This window comes from Misgurnus anguillicaudatus, chromosome 14 (genome assembly GCF_027580225.2).
Source record: "Misgurnus anguillicaudatus chromosome 14, ASM2758022v2, whole genome shotgun sequence".
Classification (NCBI taxonomy): Eukaryota; Metazoa; Chordata; class Actinopteri; order Cypriniformes; family Cobitidae; genus Misgurnus; species Misgurnus anguillicaudatus.
Window position 1 is genome coordinate 21,613,436 of NC_073350.2, and position 20,450 is coordinate 21,633,885.

The following is a 20,450-nucleotide window of genomic DNA, read 5'->3' on the forward strand; positions in this document are numbered from 1 at the left end:
ACCTTTTAAAAAGGTCCTAATATGTACCATTTAGACACTCTAAAAAAAAACGGTGCTATATAGCACCAAAAGTGGTTCTTTGCTCGTAATCATAGAAGAACCGTTTTTAGTGCCATATAGCACCGGTGAAGCACGTGTGTTGCACCGGTGTAGAACCAAATAGGGGCCATATAGCACCACACATGGTTCTACATAGCACTATATGGTTCTACACAGGTGCTTCACTGGTGCTTCACCGGTGCTATATGGCACTAAAAACGGTTCTTCTATGATTACGAGCAAAGAACCACTTTTGGTGCTATATAGCACCATTTGTTTTTAGAGTAAGTATGTACTTGTAAGGTACCAGTGTGTACCTTAAAGCTATACCATATGTACCTTTTAGTAATATGTACCAGTGTAGCCAGGATTTAACCTCATCTAAACACAACAAAAGCAATGTAATGGATGAGGTAAATAAATCTGGGTATAATTAGCATTAAAGTCAAAAGACACGCAGTATTTTCTGAGAATGGAACCCAAGGGTAGCATATATAAAGAAAGAAAGGATGGTGTCAGAATCGAGCTTCAAAGGAATTCAGGGGAGCAGGGGAGGAAAAAGAGTCATAGCTTAACCATAAACTTCTATTAGATTAATATAACTACTTGAGAACTGTCTCTGACAGTCTCACCCACGGCAAAATCCCCTATGTGTGTCCATAATACAGTGTGTTAACTCACTCTAAAAACAAACGGTGCTATATAGCACCAAAAGTGGTTATTTGCTCGTAATCATAGAAGAACCGTTTTTAGTGCCATATAGCACCGGTGTAGAACCATATAGTGCTATGTAGAACCATATGTGGTGCTATATGGCCCCTTTTTGGTTCTACACAGGTGCTTCACTGGTGCTTCACCGGTGCTATATGGCACTAAAAACGGTTCTTCTATGATTACGAGCAAATAACCACTTTTGGTGCTATATAGCACCGTTTGTTTTTAGATTGATAATTTTTTCCTTGTCCATGGTTGGTGTGGTATGAAGAGAGGAATAAAGGTTCAATGAGTTTTTGGTGTGAGCAAGGCTGAATACACACAATTTTAGAAATGAGACATTTCAAATGAAAGAATAAAAATGTGAGTGTATTACAAATAAATACACAGTCTAAGGTCAGTGGAGAAACATTTAGTCCCTTCTCTCTAATGAATATCAACAATCCACCGATAACAGTTTTGCATAAACGTGTGTGTGAAAGTTTCTGTTTCCTGTTCTCAGACCTTCATGTCTAGCTTACGGACGTCTGTCAGCTGCATTTCTAAGTGCTAAAATGGCTATCAGTGTATAGATTATAACCTCTGAACCCAAAATGTGGATCTAACTTTGAGATTTTCAGGAAGTCTCTTCTGAGATTCTGTTTGCTAATAATGAAGAGATCATGAGGAACCAACCAATAAAATGTTTTATCTTATGGTCAGAATGACTAATGTCTGCACTTCCTGTCCTGCATGTGCAACTCACCCTTTCTGTGATCTTTATCTAATATTTCTTCCAAAGCATTACAGCAGTAATCACCTGATGGGCGGCTGGAAACAATAATCACAGTCTGCGTAGGATAGAGAGACAATGAAGTCCAAGCATATTAAAAAATAAAGGGTATCATGTATGCCTGGGGAAGATTTTGTGAAACGTTGCAATACATATTTTCATCTTTTGCAAGTTAATACTGTGCGGGATACTCTTTATTTTATATATTTTTTAAAAAGAGTACAAATTGTTAATCCTATATAGTTGCAGTTTAAATAAAACTATTACCTCTCCTAAAGGCATCTCTGCTTAAGGCTTATGTATTTTTAAATACTTAGAGAAAAAGTGTTCCAGGATAGAAGACAAGAACAAGTCTAAACAAGTAAACAATTTTCTATGTGTTTCCCCTTTAACTCTTTTTTTATATTTTTGCAGTTTGTTTAGTGATGCTTGTAATTAAACACTTTTGTTCAGTTGTCTCTTAAAAGTAATTGAATTAATTAATAAAGTCCATCAATTTTTTTCTCTCTACATAAAGCAGAAATGTAACAGACTGAAAACACCGTTCTTCTGTGTATCTAAAATAGGTCATGAGAATTTTCAAAAGCTGGTTGTGTCAAACGCCAAATTAGATCTGATGACCTAAATGCAAAGTTAACTTTCACCACTAATGTTCTATTAAAACAGCTTACAGTAACATTTGAAAGAAATACATTTATTTTCGCAGTATTCTGTACTGTAATCATTGTTTTTTACATAATTTAAAAGTTAGATGAGGGAGTTAAATTAGGTAGATTTAAAATCTTTATGATGTGCTAAAGATAAATTAGTTTCTTGCTTTAAATTCATATAAGATAAGAGAGGGTCAACTTGGTTATCGTGTTTTGCAAGGCCTTTAAGACTGTGTCATCCATACATTCTCTGTAATATCTAAAGGGTTATGGGGAGACAAAAAAAATGCACATTTGATTTCATTCACGTGAACTTACTGATATATTTTTAGAATTTCACATCTGCATATTCTTTAAAACTAAAATATCATAAAGAAAATTGATGCATTTTTAAACCAACATGAACTATACAAATTTCTCAATAACCCCATTGCCGATGTATAGTGCTTTTATAGTGCATATTCATTGTACGAATATGCAGCACAAGCAGTTTCTATAGCAGCATGGTGAGAACATGTGCAGTGAAACTGAGAAAAGAAAGTATCAGTACTTTAAGTTTATTCATGGATTTTTTTTTAATATATTTCCTACTACTAATGCTAAAGGAATGTCATTTAAGGTCATTAATTTAACATGCACTTAAAAACAACCTATAGAATCTACTCAATATAATTGAGGTAACAATTTGCACTCACTTTGTTTGAGTAGATTCTATCCTATATATTTGCTTAAAGACCTACATTTATGACAAACTAAAAAAAAATAGGTAAGGTCTACCTAATATTACTCATGGCTACAATGTAAAAAAAAATTCTGTAGAAATTACAATGTTATTGCAGCTGGGTTGCCGTTTATGTTATTTACTGGCAAGAGTTTGTTCAAAGTTAAATAAATTTTAAATATTAACAAGTCTTTATCTTTACAGAATAAAACTATACAATAACAGCCTCATGCAAAGCATTCTGGGAACCAGAAATCATCATCAACCTTTTTCTGTTTTTCAGATTTTGTTTCCCAGAATGTTTTGCTTGATGCTCCTTTTTTAGTTTTACTTTGTAAAGACAAAGACTTGTAAATGTTTAATGTTACTTTAACTTTGAACAAAATGTTGCCAGCAAATAACATAAATTCAAATCTACGGTAAGTTACCAGCAACCCAGCTGCAATTTCTACTGATTTTTTTACAGTGTAATTACTAATCTACAGTACTAAATTATTATTAGGCCTAATAATGATTAACCATTAGGAAACATTACATATTAGGTTATTCAGAGAGGGTTGAATAAAAAAAAAATAGACACAGGAGATTGCTTTAATTGCTTTTTTTATCAAATATTATTTTTTAAACATTTAAAAGTAAGTAAGTAAGTACAAAATAACCCTTTCCAATACATGAAATAGGCTAAACATATCATAGTGTTTCATAAAGTTTCTTGAACATATTACATTCAAACATAAACCAAAGTTTTCATGAGATGTCAAAATATAGGCCTACATTAGAAACAGGATTCCTAAATACTGTTTCTTCACGTTATCATTAGAAAATGACACTGCAATGAGAGGAGAAACTGATCTCATTTACCTCAGTAGACTGGCATGTTATATGGATATAAACAAACAAACAATAAGTGTAAAAAAAAACACTCTTTCGTTCAATTTTAAGTGACATAAAATTTCATATTACATATCTCAGTACATGTGCATAAAACATTGAACACTAACAAAAACATAATTACATTAAATTTTAAGTGATTCAACTTCATATACAAGTCACTTAAACCCCAAAATACTTTTTAAAACAGACATTACATTTAAAACGCCCAAGGAAAGGCAAACGTTAATTATAAATCCGTAAATGATAATAAAATGGATTTTAAAAATGTATCCCTTTTAACACAAAACTCAATATATCAACAGATAAATGCAAGAAAACTTTAACAGTAACAGTTCATTGTCTAGCATATAGGCCTACCACATCGACCGTTGTTTTGTTTGCTCGACGCCTTCCCGTCTGTTCATCAACCGTCCATTGCTCTTGTCACTTGCTCAGGTTCAATCACTCACATGTAGCTCCGCTTTTCACGAATTCCAGCCATGTAAATAATAATAATGAAAGTTAATATATTTCAATCATAAATATAGTTTTTATTCATATTCATAGGTGCAAGAACTGGACAATGTATAGTACTTTGAATGCTAACTTGACTGACATCAAGTTTTAACCTATCAATCGGTCACCCCACAACAGAGTCAGATTCAGTGCAAATTATTAATATTCTGTTATATTTTACCGTTGAACAACTTTACAATTCCATTTATTATGATATCAACAAGTTAAATAAAAACTTTTCTGTAGCTCAACAAATCATGGTTCTCCCGCCGCGCCAATCACATGAAAAACGTGACTCCAGGATGTTGAGCATGCAGTGCCAAATTGCTATATTTCGGGGTATATTCTGTAGCTGTAGATCGGAGTCATTTTTCTACAGTGTAGTCATATAGGGAAAAGGTTAAAGAGTGGACTGTCTTTTTTACTGGTACAAACCATCAACACAGGAAATCTCCAACCCAGATAGCAAAAAATATCCGCAGGACTTCTTTTTGCCGCCAGCCCTAAGCTGTCGGCTATTCACCTTATTCCGCCACGCCCCTTTTTAATTCAACGCTCATCCGCATTTTGAAAAACGACTTCCGCTGCTAATATCGCAAAGTGAAAACGGTCGTTAGTATGGGGCTTAGAAGATTGTATCTAGATAACTATAACTTTAGCAAAAACACAAAAATCGCTACAGATGTTAATGTTTTAAATTAGGAGCACGGAGAAAACTTCATATGACGCTCGGATAGTCTTATATCGTTCCATCAATCGTCTCGTGGTTAGACGATATAAAGCGGCCGCGGCAAGTAACCTATGGGACATATTACCTCGTCCTGTCAGGAGATGATGGATCAGCATTGGAAATTATTAAAGTACTTATGCCTACCAATATTTACACAGTGATTTCGTCTTTTTTTAAAGCAAATGTGCACCTTAGCCAGTCCAATAACTATTTCGTTTTTATGTGGTACCATGATAGAATTCATTTGCAAACTTGCCAACACTTATTCCTTCAAAAATCCTTTTAAGTGGAATCTACAAAGCTCACATATGATTTAAGAAATTCCTTACAGATAATATCTGATCACACTGTAAAGGTTTATATAACTGCATGGCAGGTTACATCTGATCACATAGTAAATGTTTAATATAACTGCACAACATCTGATCACATTGTAAAGGTTTAATATAAATGCACAACATCTGATCACATTGTAAAAGTTTAATATAAATACACAACATCTGATCACATTGTAAATGTTTAATATAAATGCACAACATCTGATCACATTGTAAAGGTTTAATATAACTGCACAACATCTGATCACACTGTGAATGTTTAATATAACTGCACAACATCTGATCACATTGTAAAGGTTTAATATAAATACACAACATCTGATCACATTGTAAAGGTTTAATATAAATGCACAACATCTGATCACACTGAATGTTTAATATAACTGCACAACATCTGATCACATTGTAAAGGTTTAATATAAATACACAACATCTGATCACATTGTAAAGGTTTAATATAAATGCACAACATCTGATCACACTGTAAATGTTTAATATCACTGCATGACATCTGATCACATATGAAGGTTTAATGTAACTTTACAACAGGTAAAGCAAGACCACCCTGCAATAAATTAAGACACAGCTTTATCGGAGTCATCAGGAGCTGATCCCAAGTGTTTATCTGGAAGCTGTTGGTGTATGTACTGGTAAAGTGCTTGGCGACTGTGTAATGGATGCAATATCAACCCTCTGTAAAGCTGACACAAAGATGGTTGTTTCTCAGCAGAGATATGTACATTTGTGCCAGCTCAACACATTGAAGCAGTTTCTCGGACAGGGTTTACAGGACTAGGATTTAATTATATTAGGACATTTTAGTTTTTACAAACAAACCCTACAAAAAAACAAGACTGGTGCGCATCTTGTGACAAAACAATGGCACTCTTATATGTTGAGGTATGTCAGTAAAAGGTGTTTTTAAATTATTGTAGCTCAAATATGCATTTTAGCCTGGGACCAGGATAAGCCCTGTCAGGGAAACTGCACCATTGTTTTCCCATATCAGATGTAGGTTGCTTCAGGTTGAGTTGTGATTTTAAAGTGTAGTTGTGGTCAGAGACGGATGGATCCTCCCATTGTGTTTCTGCATCACACTCACAGTTGTCCACTGCATCACTACACATCAATGCATCTGTGAAAACAATATAACCATAAACATTTTTATGTTAGTATTTAAAATAAACTTGCATCATGAGAATTAATATATAACTGGCACCCATACTTAAACAGAACAGTGAGTAAGAGAGAGATGCATTAAACAGAGACAGTAACATTATACACACAACCTTTAACTTCAGTGTTAAATAATACGTTGTTTAATAGGTCATTATCAATATCTGAATGAGAAATGAACTGACATTCTAGCATCTGAAATCTCAGTAACTTGTAGGAATCACGTGGGCTACTGTAAGAATGCAATGTACTATAATATCTCATTGTACTATCGTAAATATAAAAATATAGGTGGACAATTAAAACCATTCAAATAGTTGCATTTTATAAACTAACGTTACTGATCTTAAGTGTATTTGTAGAACGGACTTCACAAATCTAACTTTAGGCGAACGAGAACAAAGTTAGCTAAGATAGCTTACCTGAAACTGGCCACATTTTCAACACCCGGCGTGGTTTAAAGTTTCCGGAACATCGTAGTCGAACCATTACTTGGGATAAGGGTGTTCCTCAGTTTGCTTAAAATTGGTAAGAAAGAAACATAAAGGCGCTCGAGTGAGCTTTTTAAGCTTAACGCGTCGCCTTCAGTCACTGCCTCAGCTGCTCACCGTCTATGCGGCCGGAAGAACGTTGACAAAATGAGCGAAATGGCGCCGCCCTTGTTGTCGTGAAAAATAAGGTGAATAGGTGCGTCCCGCTGGCGGGGATGAAACGTTTGCCGCCGAATACGTCACTCCCCTCTCTTGGTTTTGGCCGCCGGATGGCCGCCGGCGCCCCGACTGCTTAATTTTCTCTGGCGGTTGCCTCCGTCTAATAGACCGCGGCAGGCTGGCGGCAAGCCGCTTTGAAATCTTCTCAAAATCAACATTGGCCATTGGAGTTAAAGTACTGACAGCATTTTAAGTTTCACATTTGAGCGGTTATAAAATCATAATAGCCTATATATGTGAATTATATCAAATAGGATAGTTGTTTTGCTCCAAAGCAAAGATATGTAAGTTATGTTTATACGAATGTGTTTTAAGTTAGTTTCCTTTTTTACACCCTGAGTTCAAGCATGTTTCACATGCATCTAAAGCCAGTAGGGTTTATAACAGATTCTTGAAGTTTTAGGAAATTACATTTAAATTACTTTTAAACTCTGAAGCGATTATACAGTAATATATGTGAAATATATCGAATTATTTTATCACTTAGGTGAACATTTGTACATGTCTTTGATTTATGCACTTGACTGGAAATTTCCTTTATGTCTTTCATTATTTTTCAACATCGATTTAATTTTTTTTACCTTTTACGTGTACAAGGATTATTTTGCGATTGCGACCTGTACAAATTAATTGAGACAAAAAAGAAAGTGTTAAAGCACAAACAGTGAAGCACCGCCACCGGTCGACAGGGGCAGCACTTAAAAAAGACGGAAGAATTGTAAACCGGAAGATAACGTGTCCTCCCAGAGAGCACTCGGCGTCACACATTTCAGTGTTTGAAGAGAGGATCAAGATACAGATTTAAGACAAAAGTCATCAATTACGATCGTTTAAGTAAGTACATGTTTCATTTTTGTGTAACGCAATTATGTTCATGTATAGAAGTTGTTTAAATTACTTCGTTTGTCTGAACAAGTATGCTCCCCTAGCTAAAGTGGCTAGCAAGTGTAAGCGAACACATGCTGTTTTGCCTTTGTTTGTTATAGTACACACGGAGGTTAAGCAAAGTTCTAGTTCTTTTATTTTTTATTTAAAAGTTGTTAGTAAGACTATGTTTGCTCTATGCTGCTTATCCAGTAACTGAAGTTGTAATAACAATGTAGTTTTATTCATATTTTCTTGCAGATAGCTTGCCCAGAGCACAGCATCTCGTGCACAGCATGAAGTTTTCAGCTATCAAGGTATATTAGGCCTGTGTCTTAGTGTGCAGTGTTTTAACAATATTTAAAATAGTGCTTTTAGTTGTTGTTTTTTTTTTTATATAATGTAGATTTCTAGAGGCTCCAGAATGAAAACCAAGCCCTGCAGTGCAAAAAATGAAAGTCTTGCTTGGTTTTCTTTTGTCTTGTTTTCTAATATTGGTATCTGAAAATTCTTAAATTGAGACGCTGACTTTGTGGGCAGGTGGCTTGGGATATTGGGTTTTGTTTATTGAAATAAATGATGAAAATCGGGAGTTTTTTGTTACTTAAAACAAGTAAAAAAATTGCCTGTGCAGTAAGAAAAATAAACTAAATTCCAGTTTTTAACTTAATCAACTTAAATTAAGTTTATTTTTCTTACTGCATTGGCAGATATTTTGACTTGTTTTAAGTAAAAAGAAAAACTCTTGATTTTTATCATTTATTTCAATAACAGGACTTGGTATCTTGAGCCACTTGCTTGCCAGGTCAATGTGTCTCAATTTGAGAATTTTTAGATATTTATATTAGAAAACAAGACAAAAAACTAGGTAAGACAATCATTTTTTGCAGTGTGAGGGAGAAGAACCAAGCCCCGAGGGAACGTAGTGAACGAGCAGGTAAGAACATGCATTCTTTCTTAAATTTTACTTTTTTTGTCTGTGATGTAGGTCCAAAATTACCATATGCCTTTCATTTTGTAGCTTCGGATGACAGCGGCTTACTTTTAATGTTGCTTGACAACACTTTGAGGCAGGATAAAATGCTCCAGGAACAATTTGTAAGTGTGCTAATTTTGCCGTAGGGTAATCTAAAAGTAAAATTAAGTTTGTACACTGCATATACAGTCTGAATCCACAGCCTGTCTCACATTTATGTATGAGAAAATTCTGAGAAATGTAATTTGTAACACTTTTTTTGAATTTTCAGCTTTAGAGTATCTTCTCTAATCACCTTTCAATTAATACAACCTGGACTGGTGTAGGGAATCAAGCATGTTTTAGAGACCTGTTTCTGAAGACCATTGTTCAAAGTAAGTTAGATTTTTATATTTAAGTAGATGTGTATGGCCTTATGTTATTCAAATGGAATGACAGTTCTGTATTTTCTACAGGAGCCATCCGAAAGAACCCGGCAACCCAGGATGCCACTGATGGGGCTGTCCAGGTTAATGTTACGCGTAACCTGAAAGGAGCATCTGACCGTGAAGGCGGATAAAGGCGGCACACAGCTGAGAGGGACCCACAGCTGACCCCTTAAACCGAGGCTGACTACTGACACCCCAGCATCACTGACAACTGGAACCCTTTTTTTATCCTGCAGTCAGTAACATCAAGAAGCCTGAAGTGTGACAGTACACTCAACCAATCCACACTTCACTGTGAAAATTTCTTTTTTTCCAAATTCCCTGGGACCCTGCCTTGATGGCAGCTCCTCGGAAAGATATGGAATGGCGAAAAGGTTTGTCCTTTATACAGGTGCACGAGAGAAAGTACTGATCATAAGCGCCTCATGCTTATACATTACATTCATGTGGATCTTTTTTAATGTCTTTAGTGTCTTTTACTGTTTTTTTTAGTCATGTGGATTTGTTTTTTTAATCATTCTGTTTATGTTGATGTGTGTTGTGTTATAAGCTACTGGGACCTTGAATTTCCCATTGAGGATCAATAAAGTATCTGTTCATTTTTCATTCACAAGAGACAGATCATATTGCAGCAAAGTAAAAATATTGTGTCCCAGGTCAGCAATGCCATTATAATAGTCTATTCTAGTCCAGAGCTTTACTCTAAATGATTAACACTTATCCTATTGTTAGAAATGACTATTATTTGGTATGCTGGCCATTCTTTGGTACCAAATATCCTCATTACTTAATATAATGTTTACTGGTAGCCTAATTATTTTCATCTTAGAGCTGACCTCTAAATTATTAACAATTGTTGTAAATGTTCTAATTTGCTTGTAATGTTTTTTTTTAAACTAGAATTTATTTGAAAACCTGTATGTTCTTTAGTACTTTTTTATTTTTCAGTTATTTATATTTTAGTGCTCTTACACATCTTAGTTCAATGACTGTTAATGTACTTTGAAATGTGGAATAAAAACTCCAAATGAGAATTTGTCTGATTTGATCAATCATTATTTTTGATAAACTGCATACTAGAAATAGCCTATATAAATATATATATATACAATAAGCGGCGGCAAATCGCTCGAAAATAGCGTTTGCCTCCGACGGGCCGCGAAAGAGCCGCCTTCAATATAAAGGCGGCCGAACGGCGGTTGGCCGGCGGGCCAGCCGCGGATTGAAGGCGGTAGACAGCCGGCTGCCGCTTTTAAAAAGCGGCTGCCGCCGGCGGACCGCCGTCAGACGTGTTTGCGATTACGCCTTTATGACGCTTCTACTGTCGCCAGAGCACCGCCGGTGGTCCGCCGACTCATTGGTATCTTTTGCTATCTGGGAACCAGCTCAGAAGAATAGTAGTTAACGTCTCTCACCACTGTCTAACCAACCCTGAGTCATAAACACTACAACTTCCAACCACATCAATACTTAGTCCCTGCATAAACAAAAGTCCCTGCATATCTGACAAAAACAAGTTACATGTCAACAACCTTCTAAGTATATTTCCTCAAATATTATAAATCTGAAACCAGCATCTAATTATATGTGCAACAATTGTGTCAGTATGGTTATAGTGACGATCAGAGGTGGAAAGAGTAATACAATATTGTACTCAAGTAAAAGTAAAGTTACTTTAATAATATTTTACTTAAGTAAAAGTAAAGTTACTGGTCTTAAAATCTACTCAAGTAAAAGTAAAAAGTAAGTCATTTTAAGGATTCTAGTAGGCCTATAGTTAAAAAACGGCAAGGGAATATGAATCTCAAATTAGTTGTTTTTAACTGTAGGTACATCTTTACAATTAAAGTGCAATAACAAAAAGTTAATAAAATAAAAAGCGAAAAAAAATAAAAAGGCGAGTTATGCCCTTTTGAAGCAAAAATAATATGAGGTCAGCAGCTAGTAAATACATCTAAGGTTGTAATTGATGTATTGCTGGTAACATACATTATTTTATTAAACTATAGTTTAATTAAGCAATAAGGTACGAGAGGCTGTGCTGTATCGTGAATAAGTAACGGCTGAAGGGCGTTGTTAGGCACGACATCAGAATCAAGGATTGGAACTAACCGTTTTATAAATGAGCATATATGAGATGAGTGCCATGGCTATATACTTTTGTCCTTTACACGTTTATTGTCTTCTAGCTTCCCGGGAACCTGATGTCTAAGATAGGGGCCTAGTCTATTTTTGACATGCGCCTCGTTGAAGCCGTACTGTAAATAGAAAAAAAAGTCAAATATCCTGTCAATTTCAAAAACACTCCGTGCACTCGTGCAGACTCCCGTATTTCACATCATCTTGCTCACAAATATACCTAATTGAGGATGTGTTTTAGATGAATATGCATAGCTAAATACTTTAATATTTGTCCTTCCTAACTGCATTTTTAAGTGTATTCACTTTTTTGACTACAGAACAAAATAGGACATTGCAAAAACAAAACAATATACAGAATTAATGCTGCTGCTCTTCTGATCCGCTTCTTGTGTGAGTTGGCACCGCGTAGAAGACGAAACAAAGTCACCTCGGAGCCGTAACACACCGCAAACTCGTGCGATGTAAATCAGGGGTAAGTTGTGTTTGGCTTGACGCGAATCTGCTAGACCTCGGAAGATAATGCGCATAGTATTAAAAACGCGTTGTGCAAATGAGCGGTAAAAACCCGGTGGCAGTTCTGTACTCAAGAGCATGAATCTTACCTTTCATAGGAAAGAAGCAATAGCTTCGCGTCAGTGGAAAGTGGTCGCTTAAATATGGCAAGGTGTTTCTTTCATAAGAATTGAATTGAGGCGCGCGCCTGTCTTGTCCGTCTCCATGTTTTTTTTTTTGCGTTACCCCGCCCATCAATCAATCATCCGTGGCGTCTTTATCACCTTGCTTTTTTAAAATATTTTTTACTCAGTTACGGATATGATTTAAAGCGAAGTACAATACTTTACTTAAGTAAAAGTAAAAGTACAGATTTTAAAAACTACTCAAAAAAGTAAAAGTACACAAAAAACTACTCAATTACAGTAACGTGAGTAAATGTAATTCGTTACTTTCCACCTCCATAGCATCTGGGTTTACCTAAAATGTATTCATGGTGACAAACAAGGCCACGTCTATACCTTTTTGATGAATTTGTCATGCATGCCAATTTATCAAAATGCTTCCATGATCTCATCAATAGAGTTGTGCTTTGTGATATTATGGGCTGCATCCGCGGAGGCAGCATTCCAAAGCATGAAGGCATCAAGGCACGTCCGAATCCGATGTTAGATTTACTTCCTGTTTCCTGTCCTCCTGAGATACCTTCAGTGTCCTGTCCCACAAATCTATGCGTGCACGGGAATGTGATTAAGCTTGGTCAAGTTAAAAAAAATAAAATGGCCAAGAAGTGGCTAAATGTAGTTTATTTTGTACACCTTTTAATTGCATTTCTACAAGAAATTCATTTAGTGGGTTTCCAAATATGAGATTAGTTATCAGACAGGCACTCTCTGTTTATATTTCAAACAGAATTCCATGAAGACTTTCCGAATGCATTTCTCGGGGTTGCCTTTATGCCACCAAAGTCATTGCATCATGAGGCAGTGAGGCAACAAGTCATCTGCCTAAAGCTCGGTCAGGAATGAATGAAAATATAGCCTATGGGACTGTCAGATCAAGGTAATAAGATTGAATGATGTCACCAGAGTCTGTCATACTTTGACTTAATTCGGCACATATTAAACATCGTTAACGCAATATCATATCTATACAATGTTGGCGTTAAAAAAATTATTATTCGGTCAGGGGAAAATTTCTTTAGAAAAAGTCTCTTATGGCTTTTTATTCCATCTTCATTTGCCAACATTGATAAGACACAGAATTTGAATTTTATATTTTCTGTTTAAGGGAGACAAATAAAGTAAAACCTTCAGATCTGTTTTATATATTTTACATTGAGTGTTATGGCTGCCCACCCACACTGTAAAAAAATCTGCAGCTGGGTTGCCGGTAACTTACCGTAAATAACTGGCAACAATTTGTTCAAAGTTAAATGAACATTAAACATTTACAAGTCTTTGTCTTTACAGAATAAAAATAAAAAACAGCATCAAGCAAAACATTCTGGGAAACAAAATCTGAAGCAAAAAACAGAAAAAGGTTGATGATGATTTCTGGTTCCCAGAATGCTTTGCATGAGGTTGTTATTGTATAGTTTTATTCTGTTAAGATAAAGACTTGTTAATATTTAAAATTTATTTAACATTGAACAAACTTTTGCCAGTAAATAACACAAATTTAAATCTACGGTAATTTACCGGCAACCCAGCTGCTAGTGTTGTAGTAAAGACCACCTAAACCGAGACCAAGTCATGACCAAGACCAAGACAGGCCGAGACCGAGACAAGATCAAGACTTTAAAGGGTCAAGACCAAGTCAAGAGTGTGTGTTGATAAAATAATCAAAGGCATTGCAGGTATGTGGGAATTTATCTTTGTCTATAAGCAAATAAATGTGAACAAACACTAAAAAGCTGAAATCAACTTAACCATTTAATCTGAACTGTCTTTCCATGGCTTTCCATTCACTTAACACAGTAATTCTTAAAGTGTGGTCTGCGGACCACTAGGGGTCCGCCAAAAGATGACCTAAACTAGGCAAGTGTTTAAACAATATTGTCACTTATTTAAGTAGATTTTTAATGCACTTGTGAAACTGTGATATCAGTTCTTGCCATTCTGTTTTAATAACGTAAAAATGGATCAGTGGCTAAACCAAAGAGGAGTCAAAAGAAAAAATCAAGCGCCAACTGAAAGCAGCTAAAATCCACAAATCTATTAGTTTTGTAATGTACTAGTTTTTGTTTCATGTGTAAAATCCCTGTATTTTCAGTGATTTTGGACATTAAGGGGAACATTTTTATCAGCATTTTATTGTTACGATAGTTACAACCATAGACTTCATATACCCACCACCTCAGTTTTAAACTAATGGCTCTTTGAAAGGACATTAAGTGGGACCTAGGCTGTTATAGTATGTTTAATTGCAGTTTTTTTTTCACATGTGCAGTTTGCTGTTCATATTAAGCTGCAACTCATTTCACATTTGTTTTTGACTTGAAACAGTTGCATATTAAACTTAAATTTAGTTTATCCTTTTGGTGGCATGTTAGAGTGGGATTCTGTTAGGTGGGCCTCAGAAAAAAATTGGAAGATAGAGTGGTCCTTGAGCTGAAAAAGTTTGAGAAACACTGACTTGACACAATGCAGGTGTTTTTAGTAATAAAATTACAAAAATTTGTCATTGGAAGAAACTTAAACAATGCCAGCATCATATGCCAAACCTGAACAAACTACATAAAATTAATGATAAAAAATAAATTTGTGATGTGCCATCAGTTGTGGTCTTGACCGGTCTTGAAATAAAATTCCGAGTCCTCTTTGTCTGAGACCGAGACGAGACCAAATAAAATGCGGTCGATTCCAAGACGAGACCAAGACCTTTAAAAAGTGGTCTTGAGACTGAGACCGGTCTTGAGAACTACAACACTACCAGCTGCAATACCATTGTAATTTCTACAGATTTTTTTTACAGTGCAAAATTCCAGAACCCCCCTCCCAGTCCAGCAAGCCTTCTGGGCCTCCTTTTAAAGAATGCATTGCCTGACACTATACTGTTTCTATTTCTCTTTCTGTTAAGTTATATTCTACATGCCTTTTTGTATGGCAGAAAACTTACGCATCTCACTTTTTCCAAAACCCTAATTTCTGTTCAAACTTCAGTTCAAAGAGTTTGCGGGAGCACAACAAATGTTTTAGGTTAATCAACCATGTGTGGTGCTCCTGTAAACCTACACATCAGGAAGCCACAGCAAATCGCAAAACTTCTCAAACATGCACCACAAACTGTCTTTATGTTTAGCATTCTGCATAGTTCAGTATTAAACAAGTTTTTTTTAACCAAGTTATGTGAATTGAATGAATTCTCACTTCATTTTTTAAATCCCTATGTGGTCCTTTTTGTCCTTTGTCCCTTGTCCTTTACAGGAAGTGACTGTTTTGACCTATTGACTACTTATTTACTAACATAAAATAACTCTGTTAAGACGTTTGCATAAAGTTAACAGCTTGATAGTATTTCCAGAAACAACGAATTTTGCACTCAAATTTCAAGATTAATTTTAAATCGATGGTTCAATTTGTTCATTGTTTAACCCAAAAGTTGAAACAATTCAGCATTTTACAGTAAGTGTGTGACTGTTTATGACCCAATCAATATTAAATCATACTATTTTTTGATACTTAACACTTAAGAAAAGTGTTTTGTGATAAATTTGGAATTAGAAATAGAGACAGAGAGAGCGAGCAAGAGAGAGAAAGAGCGAGAGAGAGAACCTTTTTGTTTTTGCAGTTTGTGGTTTCTAAGCATGTGATAGGCTAGGTTTTCAGTAATGTGCCCATCATTCGTGCACAGATGGCAAGCGGCACAGAGATGGCACTCTTTGACTCAACAGTAGATTTTGGCTTTAATGATGAAGACCACGATCATAATATAACAATGAGCCCGACAGCGTACATGTACGACTACCATGAGCAGATGGAACCTGAGGGACTACCCATGTCCCATGTCTACATTCCTGTGCTGTACTTCATCATGTTTTTTGCTGGCTTCTCAGGAAATTTGTTCGTCATCATGGTCATAGGCAAAAATCGGCGTACGAGAAGTGGACGTCTTGTGGACACCTTTGTACTGAACCTGGCATTAGCTGATCTTATTTTCGTCTTGACCTTGCCGCTTTGGGCCGTCTCGGCTAGTCTTCATTTCCAGTGGCCTTTCGGAGAGCCCCTGTGCAAGATCAGCAGCTTCATCATTGCCGTCAATCGCTTTTCCAACATCTTCTTTCTCACTTGCATGAGCGTGGATCGCTATCTGGCTGTCGTGCGCTTAATGGACTCTCACTTCCTCAGGAGCAGCAACTGCATGCAGATCACCTGTGGAATTGTGTGGATCATTTCTTTTCTCCTGGGAATTCCGTCTTTGGTGTATCGTGGACTGATTGGCAATTTATGTTCTGAAGACTCCAAATCTTCTTTTGTCCAGGGAATGAATCTTCTCACCATATTTCTGACGTTTCTGCTACCTGTTCTGATTCTAGGCCTTTGTTATGGGTCAATTTTGGTGAACCTACGCCGTCATTATCACTCAGCCGCAAACTCTCGTTCAGGAGCCAGACGACGCCACTCCCTCAAGATTGTGTTTACTATAATTTCAGCCTTTTTGATCTCCTGGCTTCCTTTTAATGTGCTCAAGAGCATCCAGGTTATCTCACTGATCAGCTCAGGAGGGGTCAGTCTGGACACAGAGGTGTATTTATATAATGGGCTCACTTTGTCCTGCTGTCTGGCATTTCTCAACAGTTGTGTAAATCCGGCCATCTACTTGTTCCTGGATCAGCATTTCAGACGTCGAGCTTGTGTCCTGTGTCAGACCTGCTTGGGTCAAGGTGATCAGCATCAAAGCTATATCTCCTCTAATTCTCTCTCTAACGGCACCTGTGAAAGTCTCTCTGGAAATACGTCTACCCGTGGGCGCCTTTTTTCACTTACTCAAAAGAACTGAACTTTCAGTCTCAAATTTCAGAAATGCTTGCTTGCTTTATAAATGTAATTATCAGCTGAAACCAAGAGTACTTTCATTGCTTTCATTGTTTTAAGATAAGTATATATTATTTCTAGCAAATTTGTATTAGCAACATTAAGAACTGATATTAATATGCAATGCATTCATAATAGAATTTGAATTTGGCATATATGTAACCCTGCTTGCGAAATCCAGGCTAAAGTATTATATTTAATTATGAGATTAGGAGCATTAAAGTTAATTTAAATTATTGATTTTATGGTATGACCTTATTCAGTTAATATTAAATACAGATAATCTATAAATGATGATTTTATAGAAAACTGTAAAGCACATGACAATTACTTTAGCTAGGTTCTCACAGAATGGGAATTATAACATCTATTTTTTATGTATTATAAATTATAAATTCTATATTTCTGATTTTATTGCGTATTTACTGAACAAAATTAATTCAAATAAATTGTTTTTTATTAATTTGTAGTGCTTGCAAATTTTTCAAAGCAATGTATATATAAATTTGATAATAAACATTTTTGTTTAATCTTTTTTAAAGTCAATTATTTACTTAATTACTGTATGTCAAATCCAAAATAAAACAAAGAGTTTTGAGAAATATTTGATCAGTTACATATAGCAAAAATGCCTACCGTTCATTCGTGTCTAGCTTTTTCACAGATCAGTCATGGTCACTACTAAATGTGCATGGCACTTATGGCATAGAAAACATTTGTCATTTAATTCTGCAGACATTTTCTCACGAGAAACTGTGTGGGCTGTTGAGTGACTTCAATGATTGAAGTCACCCAACAGCCCACACAGTCAGTGTTTCACACTTGGTTGGCATTGTAGTTCCCCTTTGAAATGAATCATCCATTTTCTAAAAGAAAGGCAAAACTTAGGTCACAACTTTCGTCTTTAGTTTGGGCATCGGTGAAAAATTAGGAATCGCTGGTAATTATCTAAACTTGACCACAATCCACCCACTATGTGTTGCTGTGTTGCAAAGATGCTAACCTGAAATGTAGAGTCTGAAAATGCTATTTAAAAATAGTTCAAAAAGTAAACTCATGTTTTACATGGCTATCTGGAATATTTAATTCTTAATTTAAATTTTTATTAAAAAATTATTTACATTTTTGTCTAATGTAAATCATTTTAAATAAATGTCAAGCAGCTGTGTCTACTTTCATATATCATGCTCTCTTCTCATATATGTTAAAATAATTGCTATTCAAATAAATAGTAAAATTTTATTTGTAAATTGCTGTGAAGGAGCATCATACAGGTGTAGCACAAAGCTAAATGGGTGAATTTTGCAATATGATCGCTAACACTGTCCTCTTCTAAACTACAAGTTAACAACCCAAGTGCCAGTTTCTGTGATTCACTTTAGCAGTTGAGTGGGATGTTTCTGAAAGTTCAATGGTTCATTCTTATTTAAATAAGTAGGTTACTGCTAGACTTTATTTTACTTTAATTTTATAAAAGAATAGTACTTTACCCTTTAACTGACATGGCTCGTTTTACATGTGGTCAACTTATACAGTTGCCGACCTACCGATGTCTCATGTTGGGTAAAAGACTTTTCTTAATTCTTTCATCTCCTTGCGAGGTTAACAACTGCCCTTACCTACCAGGGGCCACCACAAGTTTAAGTTAACATTAAGACCTTGGTGAGAATGTTAGTGTAAAAGCATTCTCATGCACTTTTCCGTCTGCATAACAGATAGCGTTGTGACAAGAAACTTTCAGTTTGATTGTGAATCATTTTTATAGTTTCACTGTGTGGAAATCTGATGATAGAAAAGTTTTAGTAAAACTAAAAGGCTGGTATAGGATTAGAAACACGTTATTGTTAGTTTATTTTATACATATTTATTTTATACATACTAGAGTTATCCTAATTGTTAACTTGATGTATTTTAACAACCAGAAAAAACTATTAAAACAATTGCTGGTATTACTTTAACTGTTACTATCCCAAAGCATATGTACCCCCTTTTGCAATTTGTTTTTGTAGAATATCTGGAACATTGCAAAAGAGTAACCCAGATAAGATCATAGGAAATGCAAAAAGAGGCTGTGAAGTTTAAAAATCACTTTATTGCACCAGTACGATCACATGATACCTTGTGGCTTTTGTCTAGATGAAGGTTTTAATTTGTCCACAGAAGCTCTGTGTGTATATCCAACTTGAAATATATACAGATATGACAAATGAAGACCTATATTAGTTTTTACTAATTATATGTTTAGAGCAAATATAAATAATAATACCTTACATTTATATAGCGCTTTTCTCAGTACTCAAAGCGCTTTACATATGAATGGGGGAATCTCCTCAACCACCACCAATGTGCAGCATCCACCTGGATGATGCGACGGCAGCCATATTGCGCCAAAACGCCCACCACACACCAGCATATTAGTAAATTATATTATAAACGTTTATAGTCTGTTGTGAGACCCATCTGACAGCATCAGTGTTAAAGGCGGAGTCCATGATGTTTGAAAGCCAATGTTGATATTTGAAATCACCTAAACAAACATGCCCCTACCACAATAGAATCTGGACCTTCTGTTGATAGACCCGCCCCACACATACGCAACCCGGTATTTGATTTGATTTGATTGGCTATAAGTGTGTTTTGGTAGTCGGCCCGTCTCCTTTTCCAACGCGTTTTTCAAACATCGTGGACTCCGCCTTTAAGATTTGCAAGAAATGTATCTTTATTTTAAGATTTAGTGAACCAGATTCTGTGTTGATAAGCATTCTCTGTGAAATATAATCCAGTCCAGTGTTACTGCATGCAATGAGTAGGCTAGATACCAACCATTGACTTTGGTTCATCAATTAATAGGTTTTGAGGAACTGTAAATGAACTGCAAAGTTTTGTTTCATTTCCCTCTTTTTTTTTCTCAGATAAATGGGTTTATTTTGAATACCTCTCTGTAAGGTCACCAATGTCAAACTAGGTCTAAATCTAAAAATCTAGATTTTTATTTGTTTGGTCTTATTCTGAATAGTTTTAGGTAATCTTGGGGCCCCCTTTGAAGTTTATCAAGGCCCCCTAGTGGGCCCTGGCCCCCTGGTTAAAAAAACGATACTGGAAAATATTCATATTTGAACTAACCATGGTTTTGAAACAACCAGCATTTTTAGAGTGTATTAAAATCATTTGTAGATGTGCATTTATGTTGGTGTAGTTTTAGCATTTCCCTCTTTTTTCAGATAAATGGGTTTATTTTGAATACCTCTCTGTAAGGTCACCAATGTCAAACTA

The 20,450-nt window shown here is 35.6% G+C and overlaps 2 protein-coding genes and 3 long non-coding RNA genes across 5 annotated transcripts in view; 4 read left to right on the forward strand and 1 right to left on the reverse strand.

The window, feature by feature from the left end:
* The window catches only part of inavab (innate immunity activator b), a 50,098-nt gene that overhangs the window by 4,805 nt on the left and 24,843 nt on the right, over positions 1-20,450 (forward strand). The gene's annotated exons all lie outside the window — the stretch shown is intronic.
* LOC141369476 (uncharacterized) lies at positions 5,045-6,027 on the forward strand. Its single transcript, XR_012373214.1, has 2 exons — positions 5,045-5,649; positions 5,765-6,027. It is a non-coding gene; the product is annotated as an uncharacterized lncRNA (long non-coding RNA).
* Positions 5,830-7,212, reverse strand: LOC141369475 (uncharacterized). The gene is made up of 2 exons (XR_012373213.1): positions 6,952-7,212; positions 5,830-6,488 (listed from the first exon to the last, which is right to left on the reverse strand). It is a non-coding gene; the product is annotated as an uncharacterized lncRNA (long non-coding RNA).
* On the forward strand, positions 7,919-10,541 carry LOC129430969 (uncharacterized). The gene is made up of 6 exons (XR_012373215.1): positions 7,919-8,073; positions 8,365-8,420; positions 8,510-9,040; positions 9,125-9,201; positions 9,351-9,453; positions 9,535-10,541. It is a non-coding gene; the product is annotated as an uncharacterized lncRNA (long non-coding RNA).
* On the forward strand, positions 16,004-17,596 carry gpr25 (G protein-coupled receptor 25). The gene has a single exon (XM_055183714.2). The coding sequence runs from the start codon at positions 16,015-16,017 to the stop codon at positions 17,140-17,142; it is 1,128 nt and encodes a 375-aa protein (XP_055039689.2). The 5' UTR covers positions 16,004-16,014; the 3' UTR covers positions 17,143-17,596.

Coding starts and splice junctions, on each gene's coding strand:
- gpr25 (XM_055183714.2), top strand. CDS start 16,015: ATGGCACTCTTTGACTCAACAGTAGATTTTGGCTTTAATGATGAAGAC.